Source organism: Artibeus jamaicensis, unplaced genomic scaffold (genome assembly GCF_021234435.1).
Source record: "Artibeus jamaicensis isolate MK-2021 breed Jamaican fruit bat unplaced genomic scaffold, CSHL_Jam_final scaffold_1964, whole genome shotgun sequence".
Taxonomy (NCBI): Eukaryota; Metazoa; Chordata; class Mammalia; order Chiroptera; family Phyllostomidae; genus Artibeus; species Artibeus jamaicensis.
The window spans coordinates 22613965-22636037 of NW_026522030.1; the positions used below are offsets into that span (position 1 = coordinate 22613965).

The window sequence follows — 22073 nt, forward strand, 5'->3', positions numbered from 1 at the left end:
ACTTCATATGGACTAATGTTCAGCTTCACTGGAGACCAATTAGGAAACCATATAGTGGAGCCAATACCTTATGTAAAGGAAGCTTATGGAAATACAAGGGGGACACCCCCCCCCAAAAAAAAACCCTGGAATTATCTTCTGGAGGGTGGGCCCCTTGTAGTACAGGCTTCTCCTGCCAGGTGAGTGTTCTAGGACCCATCTGTATCAGTGTACCACCAGCTGGCATTGTTGTGAGAGTCTGCGTTGGACTTCAGTGAATTTTTTTAGAGACTATCAGTGTGTTTGCCCATTTTATGATGGGCAATTTACAAAGTGCACCTGTCTACACTGTGCTGAGTGTTCAGCAGTTTTTAACTAAAAACAGCATGTTCCCATGCCCCACCCTCCCTATTCACCCAGTCTTGCCCTGACTGAATTTTTTGTTTGTTTGTTTCCCCGGATGAAACGAGTCCTTAAAGGGAAATGTTTTGTGGATGTGAAAGAGGTGAAAAAAATGGCAGAAGTACTAAAAGGCATTAAAATCAGTGAGTTTAAAAACTGTTTCAAGCAAGGGTAAAAAAGTCTCAATAGGAATATTGCATCAAATGGAGAGCACTTTGAAGGTGACAGAAGTTTAAACATGTAAGAATACATGCACAATTTTTTAATAAATTCTAGGTTTTTGGGGGTCCCCCCTTGTGTGATAATTTGGTGCTCCACATGAACGGGTTCTAGGCAGACCTGCCTTCATTGAATTTTGTTCTGTGCTTTAACTCTATATATAAGGAATGATCTCATTGTTTAATGTGTATATTTGTGTTCTGCCCATACTTTTTTTTAAAAAAAGATATTATTTTTAGAGAGAGGAGAAGGGAGGGAGAGCAACATCGATCAGTTGCTCTCACAGCCCCATTTGGGGACCTAGCATGCAACCCATGTATGTGCCTTCACTGGGAATTGAAGTTTGCAGGCTGACACCCAACCCACTGATCCACACCATTTAGGACTCGTGCCCATACTTTCTTACTCATGGCAGAATTGCCTGGATATCATCTACACTGAAGTAGAATCAATTTTAGACATTGCTTTGAGTTTACATGGATAGCATCTAGCTAAGTTGCATTTGAAACATTATGGATTTTATTGAGAGTAGATTAAGAGTCCTATAGTTCTTGGATCATAGACTAAATTGCTGGTGAGACACAGGATATATCTTGTGCAGTACACGATAGAGAATCATTTAGAATAAAACAGTATTTGGCTTTGTGGTATAAGCTGTGATTATTGTCAACAGGGGCCTGGAAGAATTCTGTGGAAGAGTGGACAACAGAAGATTGGACTGAAGACGTAAGTGTTTACCAAATCAGACCCATGTTTCTTCTGGTAGGGGCATGCGTATTTTGATGGAAGTCTGATGTATCTATGGCTGGCTGTTAATGATTCCTTTTCAGATGTCTGTGATTACCATGTTTTGGTTTTTGTGGGGTTTTTTTTTTTTTGGCAGATGTAAGGAAGTTGTTTTTTTTGAGATTTTTAAGAAACTTGGTTTTAAAGTCTCTACTTAAAAATTACCAGGTGTTAAATAGAACCCAAATCACTTTTAGTCTATCTTTGTTTTGCTTGACCTGATAACCAACTGATGCTCTTGCCCTGGCCTATGAACTATTAATTAGTCTTTATACCACTGTCATTAACAGGGAGAGTTTTGTGTTTGGGTCACAGTTGAAATTAATCTGAATAAGTCATTCTAGTTCTAGGGCTAATTCTTCCCCTTTCAATTAGACTGGCTCTGTTTTGGGTATTCATTTATTCCACAGCCATTTTTGAGTATACTACATTAGGTTTGGGATACAGTTAATCTCTTAAGTTCTGGGTTCTGTGTAAGATAATCTCCGATAAAAAATATTTAACTCAAAAAAGACAAGCCCTGTATCATATTTTAGACCATTTTATTTGACTCCCAAGGACCAGAACAGATACGTATACATGATAGAGAATCACAGCACACATTGGGAGGCAGGACATAAAGGGGTTGTAAGTACCGAAATTCAAAATCACATAAGTTGATTCACACGTAGAGATTCAGGGTTAGTTTTTTATTGTGTTGTAGGGTTTTTTTTGGGGGGGGGGTATTTTTCCCATTTCATTTTGTATGCAGAAGTATTTAAACGGTGATTTCATTCAATGTGAAACCTCTTATGTTTTCTCTTTCTTTTCTTTTCTTTTCTTTTCTTCCCTTTCTTTCCTTCCTTCCTTCTTTCCTTCCCTCCTTCCCTCCCTCCTTCCTTTCTTTCAGCAGTATTACCATGTTAGGCTTCTTAGGGAGTGAGATGGGTAGAGCATGAGGAAGGAGGAGACTAGATATGCTCATTTGATTGGAACTTAGAATCCTTAGGAAAAAATTTATTTTTTTCTTTTAAAGATTTATTTTTAGAGAGAGGGAGAAAGAGAAGAAGAGAAGCGTTGATTGGCTGCCTCTTGCACACCCCCAGCCAGGAAGCTGGCCTGCAACACAGGCATGTGCCTTGACTGGGAAATGAACCAGCAACCTTTCTGTTTTGGGGACAGTGCCCAACCCACTGAGTCATACCAATCAGGGCTTGTGCCTATACTTTCATTTCTTCCACATGCTAACCATAAGTCCTTGGGATATAATGTCACCAGGTTCTCTACTATCTGTAAGAGTGCTCATTTGATTCAGTGGAGGGAGAAAGAGATGAATAGAAATAACAATGGGTGAGAGAAACATCAGTTGGTTGCCTCTTGCATGTCCCCAGTCTGGGACCTGACCTGCAGCCCCACATATGAGACCTCATTGGGGATTAAATAGGTGACCTTTTGGTTTGCAAGATAGTGCCCAACCTACTGAGCCGCACAAGTTAGGACTCGTGCCCATACTTTGTGGTATCAGTGATAAGACAAAGTCAGAGGGCTTCTTTCTCTTTTGTTTTTTAAAATTGGTTTTAGAAAGAGAGGAAGGGAGAGAGTCAGACAGACATCAGTTTGTTGTTGCACTTATTTATGTATTCATGGGTTGATTTATGTGCCCTGACCAGGGATCAAACCCGCAACCTTGGTGTATTGGGATGTTGCTCTAACCAGCTGAACCACCCAGCCAGGGTGTCAGAGGGCTGATTTCAAACAAAGCCATCCTACTTTTAAATGCTTTGTGTTACTAGAATTTTTGCTGTGAGTTTGTTGGGAGCGAAAAGTGTTTTAGGCTTTATATTCCATCACTGTTGTCTGGGTCATAAGCAAGTTAGAAAACCAGTATCAGATTAGAAGAAAAAGGAATGTATTCAGATGTTCCTGTGTTGACCTTTTGGTATTGGATGAGGCATCTTTCCTTTCTGAGCCTTCTGTTTTCTTTCTTTTCTTCAAGCCTCCTGTTTTTATCAATATAATGAGTATCATAATAGTTGGCCTACCTAACTCACAGGGTTATTCTGTGGATCAGAAACAAGCGGTTCGGATGTACATACCTACAGAAATATAAATATTCTGCTGTGTAGAGCCCGTTTTTTGTAATAGAGTGATCAGGCCAGATCGCCGAGAGAAGACAGGGTGTGGGGAGAAAAACCTCAAGGTGGAATTGAAGATTAAAAGCAGAGGGGTTTCTAGAGGAGAGAGATATCCAAGGCAGACAAGCAGCTTGTGACTTAGCAGGAGGGAACTTGGACAGACATGATTCAAGACTTCTGCCCGCTTATGCAACATGGTTGCCAGATGAGGGGAAAAGGAAAACAGCTGACATTAGCCCTCATTGTTTGGAAAGGTGGACACTCCCATTGCCTTCCTGCACACATGGGATTTTGGGAGAGGACTTTTAAACCAAAGGTGGACAGAAGCCTCGCTCTTGCTTTGCCCTGTGCAGGTGGGAGTGGCAAATGCCAGGATTGCTCTGGGTTTTGGCCCACATGGTTGGAAGTCAGCTCCTGGAGTCGGGGTGCCACGCTGGGATGCTTGCCTTGCCAGGCACCAGCCCTTGGGATGCTGTGACCCAGTGCAGGATGGTGTTCGGGTCCTGGACTGCTTTCATTTTCTCACCCTGAGAGCAGCACACAGAGGCATGAGCTGGGAAGTTCCTTGTGGATGGAGGTTCCCAGGCATGATTGTGTGGAGTAATCTGAGTGTGCACCCCAGACCGTGAGAGAGCGAGCAAGCTGCTGCGATGCGATAGCAACTACCCTGAGAGAGAGGCAGCTGCTGTGAGGCGATAACGACTCTGGCCAGAGGAAGAAAGAGCTTGGAGCTGTGGAGATGAGGACCCAGTTGACTAACAACCTTGGGCTACAGATAAACACTGGGTACATTCTGGATATGGATTTGGACTACAGTCTTCCTGAGGGTGGCTGATTTTCTGTGTTTTGCAAAGTGGTCGGTTTGGTTGGCTTGGAGCACAAATGCTCCAGCCCCCTCCATTCAGGCGCCCTATAATTAAAACCTATTTCTCCACAAATCTTTGTGTTTTACATATTTACGGTGACAAGCAGCCAGACCCCATGCTGCCTGGTTACATTTTATCACAATGAAATTTATAGTTACTGGAGTGAATTAGCATAGAGAATTTGGCCATTTTCATTTCTCAGTAGTTCTTTTAAAAATCTGAAAGTTTTCCGAGGTGATAGAAAGTTATGGTAATTGAAAGGAGAGTAATCTAAAATGCAAACCCTAAAATCCTTCTAGAGCTTAGAACAATAACTCTTCACTTTTCCCCCTCCATCCCTTTTCTTTAAAAAAGCAAAGAAGCCCTGGCTGGTGTGGCTCAGTTGGTTCAGGTGTCATTCGGTAGATCAAGAGGTCACAGGTTTGATTCCCAGTTAGAGCACATGACTAGGTTGTGAGTTCAGGCCCCTATTGGGGTTCATATGAGAAGGGAGCCAACAGATATTTCTCACATTGCTGTTTCCCTCTCGGCAATGAAAAAATGTCCTTGAGTGAGGATATTTTTTTAAAAGGTACGAAGGAAACCATTTTCTGTATTGTACCAGGATTAGTTAGATGTCAGTCATTTCTGTGGTTCTTACTAAACATTGAACTTAATATTTTGAAGACTTTAGATCTACTCCTTCATTGCTTTTCACTGAAAAAAAATAGAATTACTCTTTCATTGCTTTTCTTCTTAACTATATTTAGTATTTAAGATTCTTGAAGGCAAAAATGGATTACTTGGGACTCTTAGGATACTACCTTCAAACAGGTTCATCATTAAGCCCTTCTTGTTGAAACACTAATCAATTAGCACTTTTTTCTATCTCCTGGCTCCGCCTGAATATTAGTGTCTGAGGAAATCTGATTTTATATAATATCTCAGTTTTGAGACATTTAGAAATGATAAGAATTAAAACAATCAGCTTCTGGTCAAGATGGTGATGTAGGCAGGCATGGCTCACCTTTTTGCACAAACACATCAAATTGCAACTAAAATACAGAACAACCATCACTCACGAGCGTCAGAGTGATGATTGAATGGAAGCCTGGTAGCTACGGAACTGAAGAAACCTCATCCATCCAGACTGGTGGGAGGGGTGTGGATGCAGAATGGGCTGGTCTCACATCCACTTGGATAAAAATTTTAGAGGAATATCTTGGCAGGAAGGAGCCCCAGACCCACACCAGGACCCCCAGTGCAGGGAAGATAAGCCCACAATTTCTGGCTGTGAAAACCAGTGGGGATTGAATCAGTGGAGGAGGCTGTTGGAGCCCTAAGCAGTTCCTTGTGGGGAACCCACACATGGACTCACCTACTCAGACTTGCTCCCTCTGAGCACCAGCACCAGTGGCAGCTGGAAGGTCATCAGTGTTTACAGGGAGAGACTGAAGTGTCTGTCACTGGGCAAGCAGAGGCCTTTGCTGAGCCCTTCCTCCACAGAACCATTAGACTGGTACCATATCTGAAACTCCATCCACCTGGCTGATACAGTGTGACCTACCTTGGAGATCCACAGAGGCTCCACCCCACCCAAATTACTTTTCTGTCACAATGGCTGGTCTTGGGTCCTAAATCCTATCAAGCAAGCAAGCAACAGCTGGCTTCAGTGAGCCCTAGTGGCAGCCAGGTTAGAGTCACAGCTTGTCTTCACTTGGGACTCTCCGGGTCCAGCACAAGTAGCAGCCATCTCAGGTTGCTTTGCAGGGTAGCTCATGCAGGGTATCCTGGGGAAAAGGTGAGGGCTGACCTTGGCCTGCACCACCCAGGAAACCCAAGGGCCAGTGCATCCAGTGGACAGCTACAGACCACGTGGAAGCATCATCACCCTGCCCCTGTACAGCTGATTCTCCACAGAGCATGGAGATTGGTGGTCAGTAGTCACAGCCAGGCCTTGCCGCTGACTGTTCTGGGGAAATTCCTCCCACTGATCTGCCAACAGCCACCAAGGTTCAACCACAAGAAGAGGGTGTACTCAGCCTACACAGAAGGTGCACTTCATTACCCAGCTTGGGTGATAGGGGAGGCTGTGACACTGGACCCTACAGGACACCTACTTCCTTAGGCCACACTACCAAGATATGGAGTCAAAAGCAGCTCTAACACATAGAGACAAACACAAGGAGGCTGCCAAAATGAGGAGACAAAGAAACGTGGCCCAAATGAAAGAACAGATCAAAACTCCAGAAAAAGAAGTAAACCAAATGGAGATAAGCCATCTTTCAGATGCAGTGTTCAAAAACACTGTTTATAAGGATGCTCAAGGAACTTAAAATGACCTATTCAGAAACGAAGGGTACACTAATTGTAATAAAGAACAATTTACAGGGAAGCAACAGTGGAGTGGATGAAGCTGAGAATCAAATCAATGATTTGGAACATAAGGAACCAAAAAACTACCATGGAGAAAAACAAGCAGAAAAAAGTAAAAAAAAAAAAAAGAGAGCCTGTGGGACAAGTGTTCCAACATCTCCGTCATAGGGGTGCCATAAGGAGAAGAGAAAGAGCAAGAAATTAGAAATCTATCTGAAAAAATAGTGAAAGAAAACTTCCCTAATTTGGTGAAGGAAATAGACATGCAAGTCTTTAAAAGTGCAGAGTCCCAATTGTAAGGGATACAAAGAGGCCCTCTCCAAGAACATCATTATTAAAAGGCCAAAGTTAAAGATAAAGACAGACTCTTAAAAGCAAGAGAAAAGAAGTTAGTTACTGGTAGGTTGCCAGATGGGAAGGGGGAGAATGGGTGAAGAGGTGTAGGTATTAAGAAGTTCCAATAGGTAATTACAGAACAGCCATGGGGATGTGAAGTACAGTATAGGAAACAGAGTAGCCAAAGAACTTACGCCTGTGGCCCATGGACATGAATGCAGGTGGGGGATTGCCTGGTGCTGGGTAGGGGGTGGCAAAGGGGGAAAATCAGGACAACTCTAATAGCATAATCACAAAAATAGAATTATATTGATTATAAAAAGTTATAAATCTTTGAATAGCATTATCATTAGCTTATTGTCTTATTAGATCAACATTTACTAGCTTTTAAAGCCCATGCCCTACTTTGAAAATGTTAAAAAGAACCTACCTTTCAATAATGTTGATTGAAATTTCGAAAAATTTTATCATGTGTACCTTAAAAGTGCATTAAAACAACATGCATGAGTCTTGGAGAGATTCTGTTGAGTGGAAGAAGCCATAAAAGAATGAATTTTTTTTTAATTCCACTTCAAATTCCAGAAAATACAGTCTAATCTGTAGTGACCGAAAGCAGATTGGGTGTTGCCTGGGGGTGAACGTGAGTGGTGGGAGGGATTGATTACTCGGATCGCGGCAAACTTTTTGGGTAGTAATAGGTGTGTTCACTGTCTTGATTTGGAGATGGGTTCCTGGGAGTACATGTGACAAAAGTCATTTAATAATTCAGGGTGAATATCTGCGGTTTGTTGTATGTTTCATACCTGTATAAAGTTATTCTTGAAAAAATAACAGGAAACCTTTTACTTAGAGACTACTAAGAAGAGAAATACTAAAGCCAGCTGTCTGAGGAAAGAAAGCATAATTATTTTGCCTTTTCAAATCTCCCTACTCCTTTTTGGCATTCATGGTGACATTAGCAGTGGTTTTATTGGTATTCTCATTTTCTGTAACATCAAATAGATTGGGACTTGAACCTGGTGTGAATTTACTTCAGTGTGTTCCCCGAAATCCTACTGTGTGCTGGCTTACTAATCTAAAATTATTTTCACTGAACACAATCCCTTGTCATGATCACCTGTGTATTTTCTTCCCTTTAGACAGACTGCCTTTTGGGTGAATTATAATAAGAGTACTGGTGACTAAAAATTGTTAGGGACTTGATACATTTTTGGTTTTATGTTATATAAAATAAGATTAAAAGATTTTTTAATCCCTTTCATACAGCTTTCTGAAACAAAAGTTTTCACTGCCTCATCTGTTCCATCAGAGAATCATATCACACCTGGACAAAGGTAAATACCTTTTGCCACCTTTTATTTGTTACAGTTGAAATATTTTGCCTTAGGAAAATTGTTTTGGTTCTTGGGTCTCTTGATTATTTTTCCCTTTTCTTGAATCTTTTTTTTCCCTTACTTTCTTAGACTTTGTTTTATTCCAAACCTACCTAGTGAGCTGACAAAGCCTCCATCATTTCCTAATACGTTGTGTCTACTGATGAATTAGAATATTTGTTTTTTGCTACCGTTTGTGATGGAGATTATGTTGAACCTATGTAATAATAATTTTTTACTTTTTGTAAACTTGTTTTTTGACAGATGAACCTAACACAAATGTTACTTTGGTTTCTTCATATAATACTATTAACTTAGATCTTCTCAGGCTGGTACAAATTTCTCGTTTTTTACTAGTTTTAATCCAATCGTCTCATAGATTACAGAAAAGGAAGGAACCTTTGGGGGTAATAGAGATGCTGGTAGAATTTGTACAGAACTAAATTACATCCTAGTTTTTATAATAACTCTAAAAACTTTTCACTATACTTTGAAAGTGCAGTAACCCAGAAGGATAAAAACCCTGATATGTATCACAGCTGAGAATTGAAGACAATTTTGTATCTAACATGCTTGATCTCATGCTAAATGATATGGTTATAGCACTTTGTTTCAGGGAAATAAAAATGATCAAACGTTATGTCTTGCAATATGTTGTTTTGTGAATTGCTAAGAATTTCTTGTTAAATGGATATAACTTCTTCATTGAATTAGTTACTCAGTGAATTTGATAGGATCATTTTCATCTTTTAAAAAATATGAAGTAGACTCTTTTCATTGTTACTTTTTCAGAGGACATTGCTGTAGCATTTTTTATGCATATATCTCATCAATCTTTTGGAGTAGAACTTGCTCTGTTCTTGTTGTAATGCAACTTTTTGGGGATGAGTCATCTATAACATAGTTATGCTGGGTTTGTATTCCTGAAGTATCCCATAAGCCAGAAGGTTACCTCGGATCCAAAATACTAGTCTGGGCCTTCAGCCTGGTTATGTCAGAGTGGAGGTGCATAGGTAGAGGAACTCAGGTCCGGGGACTTGGCTGTGTATCAGGAGTGTGTCTTGAATTATTTTACCTTTTAGAGTCTGTGTTACTTGCATTGTGGAAGTTTCAGTCAGGAGACCGACTGGAAACTGGCCTTTGAAAGATTTTAATGGAGCACATTATCATGTTAGGTAATTCTGTACACCTTGCAGGTCCCGTGGAGAAGAGTTAGTAGCTCACTCACATGTCAGGCAGTATATATATGTCCAGAGATCATTTCTTCCTCATGCTTTCAGGTTTTTAGGCCAAGGTTCTGAAATTGGAATATCTGTGTTTCTAGGGTGTCACAAGCGTTGTATTTAACAGAGTGTTAATGTATTGTGCATTCTTTATTGAATATTTAAGGGAGAAAATTATATGAGATTTGTATGAACCTAAATATATTATTGTATGCAGTGAAGAACTTACAGGGACATTTATGACAAATACAAAATTCCTTGAATGGTCTACTATCTATTATCCTCGTTACCCCACAATATGGATTCACTCTACTTTAGGAAAGTTTGAGACACTGGTTCCAAGTATTAAAAGAAGCAAAATATCCTAAAGGAAGCAAGCCAAAGTTTAAAAACTTAATTTAAGTTTACTCAATTGATCTAGCTTTTCAAATCAGTTGTCACTGTTCCATTTCTGTGGAAATATCACAGTGCACCTTTTTGTTTTTCTTCTCTGCAGTGCCCTGTCTCCGTCTCTGTGGCTTCATATGGGGTGTGTGTGTGTGTGTGTGTGTGTGTGTGTGTGTGTGTGTGTGAGTGATGCACTCCTTTTGGCTTCCTCTAGACTCCAGTTTCCAAAGGTTTTCCTTACTTAAGTAATTTTTGGCATGAAATTATTTTATATTGATTCACTTCTCAAATTCATTTGTTGGTAAGATTTATTTATGACTTGTTCCTCTTTTGCTTTTTGTCTGCTTAGCATTGATCTGGTAGCCTTGCTCCAGAAGCCTGTTCCTTCCAGTCAAGTCTCAGAAGTCAGCTCCTTTGAACCTTCCCAACAGCAGGGCTTTGGCCAAGCCCTTGTCTTCACAAATTCTCAGCACAACAATCAGATGGCACCAGGGACAGGCAGTTCCACTGCTGTCAACTCCTATTCTCCTCAGAGTCTGGTAACTCACTTTTATTTCACTATGGGATTTCAAGGGATGTGCCATGAGCAACTGTATTCTAGGATGACACATGCCTTATAACTGTTTTCTAAATAGAGAAAATTTCTACAGCACATCTCAGTCCAGAAAACAATGATGTGTTCATTTCCAAGCACATATCTGATGATTTCATGTGGAATTCAACTACTCTGAGTTTTCTGGACAAAGATAAAAATACTTTTTGAAGTTGAAATCTTTTCAGTCATAATCATTCAGGAAATCATATTAATGATTTTTTCATAGGTTTTGTTTGAAGGTCTGTTTCTATACTTAAGATGTTAAAATTTTAATTTTTCCAGTCTACTTAAATGTAAATGTCAATATTGTCTTGCTAAAATCATGCAGAAACTGTTCTTTTCAAGTCTGCCTAGGTGCTTACTTTTTAAAATATTTTTATTTGTTATTCCATAAACTTAGTGCATGTTTCTTAAAAAGGCCACACTGTGTAGTGGGGACCCTTATAATTTGGATGTGCTTTCATTGAAGCAGTGTTGTCTGTGGCTGCATCTATGACTCTTCACTTCCCATGAGAGTTAAGCTCCCATTAAAAAGAACTTAAGAAATTTCTAGTGAAGTGTGTGAAGCTAGGCTGATGGAAGTAGAAGAAAGAGAGTGTAAAAGAATGTAGCTGCAGAGTGGGGAAGTGAAGTCCCTTCTGTCCAACTGTAGACTGTTATGTGTTGGCAGAAGGGAGGTTAGAAGGACCATAAATATGGATCCACAGCTTTCACTAATGATAATTATTTTGATTCATTTTGGTGTGTTTTACCCTGAAATCTACCATGGAAAAACAGAATTTCTTACAAATATGACTCAGTCTTTTCCTTTTATCTGACTCAGAGTCATTTGCTCTACCCTAATAAAATGTAGAATTGAATATGCAAACTTTTCATTGCCGTATTCTACTCCACAAGCATGTCATGTCAGGTAAATCCGGTTTGGAATATAATTGGCATTTTTAGTGTTATTGAAGATTGTTCAGGAGAGGGCGTCCGTGCTTGAAGTGGGGCAGCGCCAGCCCTAGTGCCCTCTCTGCTGTGAGAGGGCCTAATAGTACCTACCACTCAGTTTTGGTTGAGCTGTTGTGCCCTTTCCTGCTCTGCCTTTCCATGTGCTGCTGGTGTACTGAAGCCCATGTCCTTGCCGACACGCTGGAATCTTAGCCAGGCTTAGCCGAGAGCAGGTAGGACCTCGGGGGGGGGGGGTTGTTTGTTTGTTTACAGTGACCTTAGGTGTGTTGTTTCTGTCATAAGCAACACCTTGAGAAACTGGTAAGAATTGTTTGTGTAATGTATTAGAGCAGTAGTTCTCAACCCTACTGTGCTCTTAAAATCAGTGGGGAACTTCAGTAAATAACAACAGTAATAATGATAATAGTGAAATAATGCCAGAGGTTTAGGGCTTGGAAATAGGGCACTGTGTGTGTTTGTGTATATGTGAGTGCATGCACACGTGTGTACCAATACACACAGTTTTTAAGTTGATTGAAACGTATAGGTGGAATTAAGAGATCCTTTGCTGGCACTTCATTGAGGTGGGATTTCATTGTTTTGTACAGCACACAGAAAGTGCATTTTATAAAACTAGCTGATACAGGATAGAGATTAGGTAGTGGAAGATGAAGAGTAGACGAATCATTCGAGAAGCCTTCGTCGCACAAGTGGGCTTGAGCTGGGTTTTGGCAGCTTTGTGGCAATGAAAGAGAAGTATAATGTGTAGCATGAGCCAAGAATTTGGACTATGATAAGTAATGTGAGCACAACTATTCTAATAGGAGCAGTTCCATGATTGATGTGTAGTAACTGCTCACAACCTGAAGTTTTACTAACATTGGAGGATTTGGGTTTCCTTTGAACAACAACTAGGATTCCCTGTGCCCTTGGATACTAATAACAAATAATTATTTCAGCTTCCTAGATCTGGCCTCTTCAGGGAGTGCAAATCATTTCTTTTTTTGACCTTCTGTTTTAGGTGGTTTTGAAAGTTATTTTTGACAAAGTACTTGTCTTTTCAGAAACTGAATGATTTTGATAATGTAAAAAAGCAGTTGATCTGCCATTATGTGCACTGATCGTAGGCTTTAATTTTCCTCGGGTCTTCACATCTGACCTCACAGGGCAGATAGGGGAGATGTCACACTGTCTTTTGTATGCTTGCTTCTGGGATGTATTTGGTGTTCGTAGGCATCTAAACAGTTTGAAATAAACACAGCCGTGTCCAGGGTATTTGCTCAATATACAAATACCTCCCATGTCTGATTTTGGAATCCTGACTTTTTAAGTAAGTGCTGTGACCTGCATTTAATCTTGCAGACCTCATGGCTGATCTTTTTGTGACCAAACCTAGTCTAATCGTTAAAGATGATTACTGTTCCATGCATTTAAAAAAAACACTATTTTTGTTTTATAAGCGTGTGTTTGCTGTTTAATTCATAACATTCCTCCTTAGTTTAAAAAATAGTTTTGTTTGTGAGTTTGTGACATCACTTTTTAAAAATGATAATTTCTTAAAATCTAGGGAATATGTTTCCTTTTTCATTAACCTCATCAAAATCAGGAAGTCTTGCTGGATTTATTTAGTCAGATCTTATTGTATAGTAGTATTTTTATCTTGTATTTACTCATGAGTCTTACTAATTCAGATTTTCTGGATCATAGTTTTTAAAATTCTTGTGAAAACACATGGCATGTTTTAAAGCTTGGGTTAAAAATTCTGTATTATTTAGGATTTCTGTTTTCTTTCCCTTTAAAGTCGTCCGTCCTGGGTTCGGGATTTGGAGAGCTTACATCTTCAAAAATGGCAAGCGTCACCAGCTCCCAGATTTTGGACCAGTTGAAACCTCCAAGTTTGGGTCAGTTTACCACCACCCAAAGTTCACAGCAGAATAGTACGAGCCCTCCCACAACCACTTCTTCTTGGGACCTCAAGCCCTCAGCTACCCAGTCCTCAGTCCTTAGCCATTTTGGTAAGTGAACATTTTCTGTGGTTGTTCACGACCTAAACATTAGCAGAGGCTGTTGACTTGTGAACAGTAATGCGGAATTTGTCCAAAGATTTTTTTAGTAGAATTTCACAAAGTTTCTGAATTAAAGCAGTTAGATTTGTATTGTATAAATTAATACCTGCATTGATTTGTTACTAGTGGTAGTAGGTCCTGCCTTGGAGAGATGTGCAAACGCATGGTGAAGGCCACAAGTATAAGGAAACACAGACTTTTCTGAGCTATATTAGAAAAAGGTGGTGACAGAAGGTGGACTTTGGAAAACATTTTAAATCGCACTGACTACATTGCTTTCTCATTCTAACGTTTGCATGTATCCACTATGATTTGGTTCAGCCTTACTATCTGGTTTGTACATTAAAGGCAACACATGTAAATTGGAGGTTTTCTAAATTCTACTTTACATAGGTCTTTGTGACATTAAACTACCACTCTGCCTTGCCGAGGTGGCTCAGGTGGTTGGAGTGTTGTCCCATAAAACCAAAGTTGTGAGTTTGATCCATGGTCAGGGGCATGTATGGGAGGCAGCTGATCACTGTTTCTCTCTTACATCAATGTTCCTCTCTCTCTTGCCCTCTTCCCCCTTCTTTTCTCTCTAAAATCAATAAACATGTCCTTGATGAGGATTTTTAAAAAATCTTTAAACCACCATTTTCCACTAACACACATCACACTGTATTAGGGAATAGCAGGGGGTTACATTAGACACAGGGTTGGTTGTGTGGACTGGTTCATGTGCAGGGCATATCAAGTGACATGGAAACACATTTCTCTGCTGAATGAAATGGCTTACTGTTATGGAGGTACCTGAGACTGTTCCCAGGTTTGAAGTGATGCCTACCAAGTAAATTCATTAGAGACTCGGTGCTCAAGGGTTTTTCGTGGGGTTGGTTACGTAGGCACACTCTGCCTCGTACACACCAAAATCCCAGATTCCTAGAAGGGGAAAGCAAGTGTTCAGTGTAAACCATGTTGTATAAGTATTCAAGGCACTGAGTCACCTTTAGTGGTTAGAGTTGGCACTCGCCCTAGAACATATAAAAATTCTGTGTTCTCAGACACTAGCCAGGAGCTGATCTTGCAAGCCAGCATTACTTTTTTTGTTGTTTTAAGTTTTTTTTTCTTTTATTGATTCTGAGGCGGGGGGGGGAGGGAGAAAGAGAGGGAGAGAATTATGCATGTGAGAGAGAAACATTGACTGGCTGCCTCTTGCAAGCCCCCATCTGGGTCCTGAGCCCGAAACCCAGGCATGTGCCCTGCCTGACTGGGAACGGAACCTGCAACCTGCCCAACCAACTAATTCACACTGGCCAGGGCACAAGCCAGCATTTTTGGGCAGCTGTAGACCTGTTAATTTTTCCTAGCATACTTAATAAGAGATAATGAGGTTTTCTATTTAAGAATGCCGTTTATGTATTCTTTTTAAAGTATGTCCTCTTTTGTAGGTGCCTATAATATTAAACCCCAAAATAAATTCATCTAGCATGGAAATACACTAAGGCATGGGTTGGTAAACCTTCAGCTCAAACTGCTACCTGTTTTTGTAAATACTGTTTTATTGAACATGACCACAGCCATTTACATATTGTCTATAACTACTTTCAATCTGCAAAGGCAGATTTGAGTAGTTGCTAACAGATAGCTTTTAAAGCCCAAAATAATTTACTCCCTGGCCTTTTGCTGAAAAAGATTGATAAAGGTAACATTTCAAATCAGTGGTGAAAAGGTGTTTATTGCTGTTGGTTATCTGGCTGAAAGATGAAGTTGGATCCCTAACATTCACTCTACACTGTAGTGCCAAATGGGTCATATATTTAAACATAAAGAGCGAATCTAGAACAGTAATAGAGAGAAACACAGGAAGATTTTTATATAGTCTGTGTGTGGTGGACTTTTCTAAATATGATGGGAAACACCATAAACAAATCAAAGAAGAGACAAATTTTGAAAAAATATTTGAAAATCTTATCATAGACAAAGTGATCATAACTTCCTCATATAAAGAACAACTAAAATTCAAGGAGACCAAAAATAACTTAAAAATGGTTGAAGGGGTAGGGACATAGCCAGTTCATAGTCCAAGAACACTTAAGTATATCAGTGATGCTTAACTTAGATCATTTTGTTTTGAAAGTTTGGTATGTAAAAAAACATGTGTTCTCTCTATGGATAGGATTTTAAAGTGTTTGTTACAGTTTAAAATATAGGCATTTTTTTAACCAGTCCAGCAACTGATTTCTTGTAAGAATACTTGCACTTGAGCAAAAATGTCTTAAGTATAGTTATTGCAACATTGTTTTCTATAGCAAGTATTGGAGAACCTAAAAGTCCCTTAATACAGTTGTAGTTTTAGAATATGATGCCCATGTATACTGGATTACTAGGTGTCCATAAAAATGAAGTACTGGTAGTTCTTTATTCCATTAATATGAAACACTCTCTGAAACCTGAATGGTTTGTGAGGAAGCAAGATTGATAGATAGATAGGAAGTGGTGTGTCTTTCTCTGTATATTTTGTGTATTGAAATAATATCTCTGAAGATATTCAAGAAAGTGGATCCATTGCTCACATTTGTGGAATGAATCTGGGGACAGGGTGGGAGAGTGATTGGTAGTCGTCATGTACATTTTTGTACTTTTTAAATTTTATAAAATTACTACTTAGTGGGAAAAAATTAGTAAAATAATTTTCAAAAGATTAGTCAAAAATTCATAAAGCAACAAAAATATAATTCTCTATTAGCTAAAGTCCAGATGCATATGCCCACTCCACAGTAACCTTACATATAAACTGGTCAAAATTAGGTTTAGAGACTTCCGATCAAGATGGCAGCATAGGTAAACATGGCTTGCCTCCTCACACAACCACATGAAAATTACAGTGAAAATATACAACAACCATCACTCAGAACTGTCAGAAATCACATTCAATGGAAGTCTGACAACTGTGGAATTAAAGAAACCACATCCATCCAGACTGGTATGAGGGGTGGAGACATGAAACGGGCCGGTCCCACATCTACATGTGGTGAATAAAAATCTAGGAGGGATATCTCAGGAGCAGAGAGTCCTAGTCATACACTAGGACTCCAGTACCAGGGTTTCTGTGCCAAAAAGGTAAGTCCCCGTAACTTCTGGCTCTGAAGACCAGTGGGGATTGAGTCAGTAGAAAAACTGCTGAGTCCCAAGCCATTTCTTTTTGAGAGCCCACACATGGAATTACTCAGGCTCTCTCTGAGCTCTGGCACCACAGTAGCAGCTCAAAGGGTACTGGTGGCATTAAAGGGAGGGACTGAAGTGTCTGACATCAAAGTGGGAGCTAGAGGACAGCTTTCTTCTAGACAGAAAGGTAGGCAGAGGCCATTGTCCATTTTCTGAGCCCTCACCCCAAGGAGCCACAGAGCCAGTGAGCCAGCAGGCCAGTGTCATTCATATCTGAGACTTCATCAACCTGGTTAACACTGTTTGCCCTGCCCTGGAGATCCCCTGAGACTCTGGCCCACCCAACTTATAGGCCCAACCAAACTGTTAACCATGACTTTTCCATATGAAGGCTGGTCTTGTCTCATGTCTCATGTCTCACAGATTCCTAAATCCTATGAAGCAAGCAATTACTAGACTAAGTTAATTCCCTAGCCCCCATACCTCTTACAGAGTAGTCCTAGTTCTGGCACTAGCAACAGCCAGCCTAGATTCATACCTTGGCTTCACCTGGGAATCTCCAAGCCCAGCACAAGTGGTAGCCATCTCAGACTGCTTTGTAGCTCATGCAGAGTGGCCCTGGGTAGAACCTAAGGGCCAGTGCATCCAGTGGACAGCTACAGACCACGTGGAAGAATCATCACCCTGCCCCTGTACAGCTGATTCTCCACAGAGCATAGAGATTGGTGGTCAGTAGTCACAGTCAGGCCTTGCCGCTGACTGTTCTGGGGAAATTCCTCCCACTGATCTGCCAACAGCCACCAAGGTTCAACCACAAGAAGAGGGTGTACTCAGCCCACACAGAAGGTGCACTTCATTACCCAGCTTGGGTGATAGGGGAGGCTGTGACACTGGACCCTACAGGACACCTACTTCCTTAGGCCACACTACCAAGATATGGAGTCAAAAGCAGCTCTATCTAACACAAGGAGCTCTATCTAACATATAGAGACAAACACAAGAAGGCTGCCAAAATGAGGAGACAAAGAAACGTGGCCCAAATGAAAGAACAGATCAAAACTCCAGAAAAAGAAGTAAACCAAATGGAGATAAGCCATCTTTCAGATGCAGTGTTCAAAAACACTGTTTATAAGGATGCTCAAGGAACTTAAAATGACCTATTCAGAAACGAAGGGTACACTAATTGTAATAAAGAACAATTTACAGGGAAGCAACAGTGGAGTGGATGAAGCTGAGAATCAAATCAATGATTTGGAACATAAGGAACCAAAAAACTACCATGGAGAACAACAAGCAGAAAAAAGAGTTAAAAAAAAAATGAGCCTGTGGGACAAGTGTTCCAACATTTCCATCATAGGGGTGCCATAAAGAGAAGAGAAAGAGCAAGAAATTAGAAATCTATATGAAAAAAACAGTGAAAGAAAACTTCCCTAATTTGGTGAAGGAAATAGACATGCAAGTCCAGGAAGTACAGAGAGTCCCAATTGTGATGGATACAAAGAGGCCCACTCCAAGACACATCATTATTAAAAGGCCAAAGCTAAAAATAGAGTTTTAAAGCAGGAAAAGTAGTTGGCTAGAGTTGAGTTCCCATAAAACTGTCAGCTGATTTCATAAAAGAAACTTTGCAGGCTACAAGGGGTTGTCAAGAAATACTCATGTCATGAAAAGCAGAGAAGATTGGTCAACAAAGCACAGAGAGCATTTAGAATCAAAGGGAGAGAAAGAGTATCCCAGACAAGAAAAAACTAGAGGACTTCATCACCAAACCATTATTATATGAAACGTTAAAAGGACTTATTTAAGAAAAAGAAGATCAAAGCTATAAACAATAAAATGGCAATCAATACATATCTATCAGCAAACTGAATCAAAAAAGCAAATAAACGAAGAACAGAGAGAATCATGGATATGGATAGCGTTTTGATGGTTGCCCAGTGGAAGGGGAATGTGGGAGAATGAATGAAGAGGTGAGGGGATTAAGAAGTGCAAATAGTTACTTGCAGAATAGCAAGTCTCACAGCTTCCTAAATCCTATCAGGATTGTACTGTACTTTATATGGGGATATAAAGTACAGCACAAGAAATGGAGTAGCCACAGAACCTATTTGTGCGATCCATGGACATAAACAATGGTATGGGCATTCCGTGAGGGAGTGAGGGGTGCTGGGTGGAAGGGGACAAAAGAGAAAAAATTGGGACAACTGTCCCCATAGCATAATCAATAAAATGTAGTTAAAAATGGGTTTACAGTTGTGATACAAATAGATAATACAATAATAATGATAGAACAAATTATCTTTTGTGTACTCAACTATAAACCCACTTTTCACTACCCCCCGTTTGTTACACATGTGTGTGCGTGCACGCTCTTACAGAGAACACTGATGGGATTCAGCTAGAAGATGGCTGGCAGAAACTAGCTATGACTATAACTCTTTACTGCCAGTGATGGTGAAAGAGGGAGGTCTAAGCCCGTGTGCCAAAGAATTGATTGTTGCTTGCCTTTTTTTTTTAACCCCCTCTTTACGTATTTCCTAGACTTTAAATCTCAGCCTGAACCATCCCCAGTTCTTAGCCAGTTGAGCCAGCGACAGCAGCTCCAGACTCAGTCAGCCACTGGTCCTCCTCCTGGGTTGGAGTCCTTCCCTTCCCAGGTCAAACTCCGAGAGTCGGCACCCAGAGACAGTACCTCCACTGTGAACAAACTCTTGCAGCTTCCCAGCCTGACTGTTGAAAACATTGCTGTGCCTGCCCACCAATCTCAGCCTAAACACATCAAACTCACTAAGCGGCGGATACCTCCAGCTTCTAAGGTGGGTATTCTATTGTGAAGTCACAATCTCAAGGTTGATGTACTGTATTTTGCTGTATATAATGCATACTTTTTTGCCCAAATTTTTAGGGAAAAAAGAAGGGTGAGTATTATACATGGCTATAATTATTACAGACCATGGGTATAATAATCTGATGTATAATGTGCACAGAAACACAGATGCAGATTATACACGGGAGCACATTATACACAGGAGCACATTATACACAGCATAATGCGGTATTTCAACGTTTAGCTTAAGTGTTAGCTTAACAAGTCTCAGAAACTGGATATACTATGTTTTAAACACATAGCTTACTGCTTTATGAGGAATTAGCTGTTTCTGAGTGACTGGGCTAATATTAGAGGCAATGGGTTCGTACTGAGAGAAGGAGAATAATTGAAATGAGAGGATGTGGCCCACAGAATCTTGGTCCTTTGTGTGCAGCTGTGTCCCGTGGTTGGAGGATGAGTGGGTCTTTGGCCAGATAATGCTTTAAGGAGTTCTCCTTTACTCATCCATAGCTACAACCCCTCTCCCCTTTAACACGCTCTAAGGAAGCAGTTGGTAACACGGACCATTCTCATGCTAAATTTTGGGTTTTCTTTGCTGTTTTCTCTTCTAACTCTTTTTTTAAAATACAATTCCTTTTCCTTCCTGTTTACCTTTCTTTTCTTGTTCCTCAGGCTTGCCAGGTGTGCCCTAGGAACCCAGCGTTCATTTGGCTCTGGTATAGGCCTTGGAACTTGGCCTCCATGACTTCTATTCTTGACACGGTAGCTTTGCTTTACAGACCCCAGCTTCTGCGGTGGAAATGCCTGGTTCAGCAGATGTCACAGGATTGAATGTTCAGTTTGGCGCCTTGGAATTTGGATCAGAATCTTCTCTCTCTGAATTTGGATCGGCTGCAAGCAGTGAAAATAGTAACCAGATTCCCATCAGCTTATATTCAAAGTCTTTAAGGTATATAACTCCCCACTTCTCTGGTTTTGACCGAAGTAAGTCTTTTGTTTGCAAGGTAAATAGAGCTTATGAAATCACCTGGTGGAGACAGAAAATACACCCTATAGTAGTGGGTTTGTGCAGCCATTGCCAGTACTTAATCCAGAATTTTCCTCTCATCACCCTGAAAAGCAACCCTTCCCCCTTCCCTCATCCCCTGGCAACCAGTAATCTGTCTCTGGATTTGCCTATTCTGGACATTTTCTATGACTTAGAATCATGGAATTTATGGCTGTTTGTCACTGACTTATTTTGCTTAGCATAGTGTTGTCAAGGTTCATCTATGTGGTAGCATGTATGCATTTTGATTACCAGTAATATTTTATTGTGCTTACATACCACATTTATTTATTCATTCATGAGTTCATGGACATGCGAGTTCCCTCTTTTTGGCCAGGATTAATCATGTTGCTATGAACATTCAGTTACAGGTTTTGTGTTCTTCGGTGTATAACTAAGAATTGCTCAGTTACATGGTAACTTATATTTAACTGTTTGAGGAAGCATTAAGCATTTCCCCCAGTGGCTGCTGCATTTTACATTTCCATGTGTAATCTCTGAGGGGTGCAATTTTTCACATCTTGCCAACACTTACTTTCCTTCAGTGGAATATTTTATGAACAGAGAAGCCCAGATTTTAGATTGTATTGCTTTAATTAATCTTTCCACTTTGCAGAGCCCAAACCCAATATTTGCTTGGTTTCCCCTTCTAAAGTTGGTTTCAAGGCATCTGGATTTTTTAAATCTTAAAGCTCCCCCCCCTTGTCTGTTAATTAAATTAGGTTGGTCTAGCTTTTTTGGAGGGTGGAGTTGGACTGGGGGTTGTTTTGAATCTTCATGGTATTGTTAATAAGTTTAAAGAATGCACTAGTACAAACTTGTGGTTGTATACATGTTTAATTTTGAGTATGACAAAGTAATGAAATAGTTCTTTGTCATGAAGCCATGGAAATTGACACAAATTTATGTCTCATATCTTTTATTCTTTGCAGTGATTCTTTGAATACCTCTCTACCAATGACCAGTACAGTACAGAACTCTACCTATACAACTTCAGTCATTACCTCCTCCAGTCTGACCAGCTCATCCCTGAGCTCCACTAGTCCAGTAACGTCTTCCTCCTATGACCCGAGTTCTGTGCATAACAGGGTTGCATACCAAAGCTCTGGGAGTCCATCGGAGTCCGCTCCAGGAACTGTCACAGTACGTGGTCTGTCAGGTCTTTTCTTGTCCTGTTTGGAGCTCAGTGTGTAGTTAGGAAATTAAGCTTTTTGATTAAGACTTTCTTTTACAAATTGTCTAACCATTTGAGCAGCATCCTTGTAGTTTGTTGACTTTGGTAACCACAGGCATCTCATTTGAAATTTGCCATTCGAGCACCACACACAGGAGTGTGTGTAAATGGGCCCAGAGGCGTGGTATAAGCAGGGGTTGGATGGGGTAAGAAGAGACTAGAATCTTATCTGTAATATTT

General features: G+C 40.3%; 1 protein-coding gene and 1 non-coding gene across 4 annotated transcripts in view; both read left to right on the top strand.

Moving 5' to 3' along the window:
* Nucleotides 1–22073, top strand: part of UBAP2 (ubiquitin associated protein 2) — a 137741-nt gene that overhangs the window by 95840 nt on the left and 19828 nt on the right. For all 3 annotated transcript variants that reach the window (XM_037151589.2, XM_053656165.1, XM_053656166.1), the window contains exons 9-15: nt 1274–1326; nt 8324–8391; nt 10390–10579; nt 13370–13583; nt 19323–19597; nt 20391–20560; nt 21592–21802. In XM_037151589.2, the coding sequence (XP_037007484.2) occupies nt 1274–1326; nt 8324–8391; nt 10390–10579; nt 13370–13583; nt 19323–19597; nt 20391–20560; nt 21592–21802 (1181 nt within the window). The remainder of the gene's footprint in view (nt 1–1273; nt 1327–8323; nt 8392–10389; nt 10580–13369; nt 13584–19322; nt 19598–20390; nt 20561–21591; nt 21803–22073) is intronic.
* Nucleotides 10700–10782, top strand: LOC119053870 (small nucleolar RNA SNORD121A). The gene has a single exon (XR_005083388.1). It is a non-coding gene; the product is annotated as a small nucleolar RNA SNORD121A (small nucleolar RNA).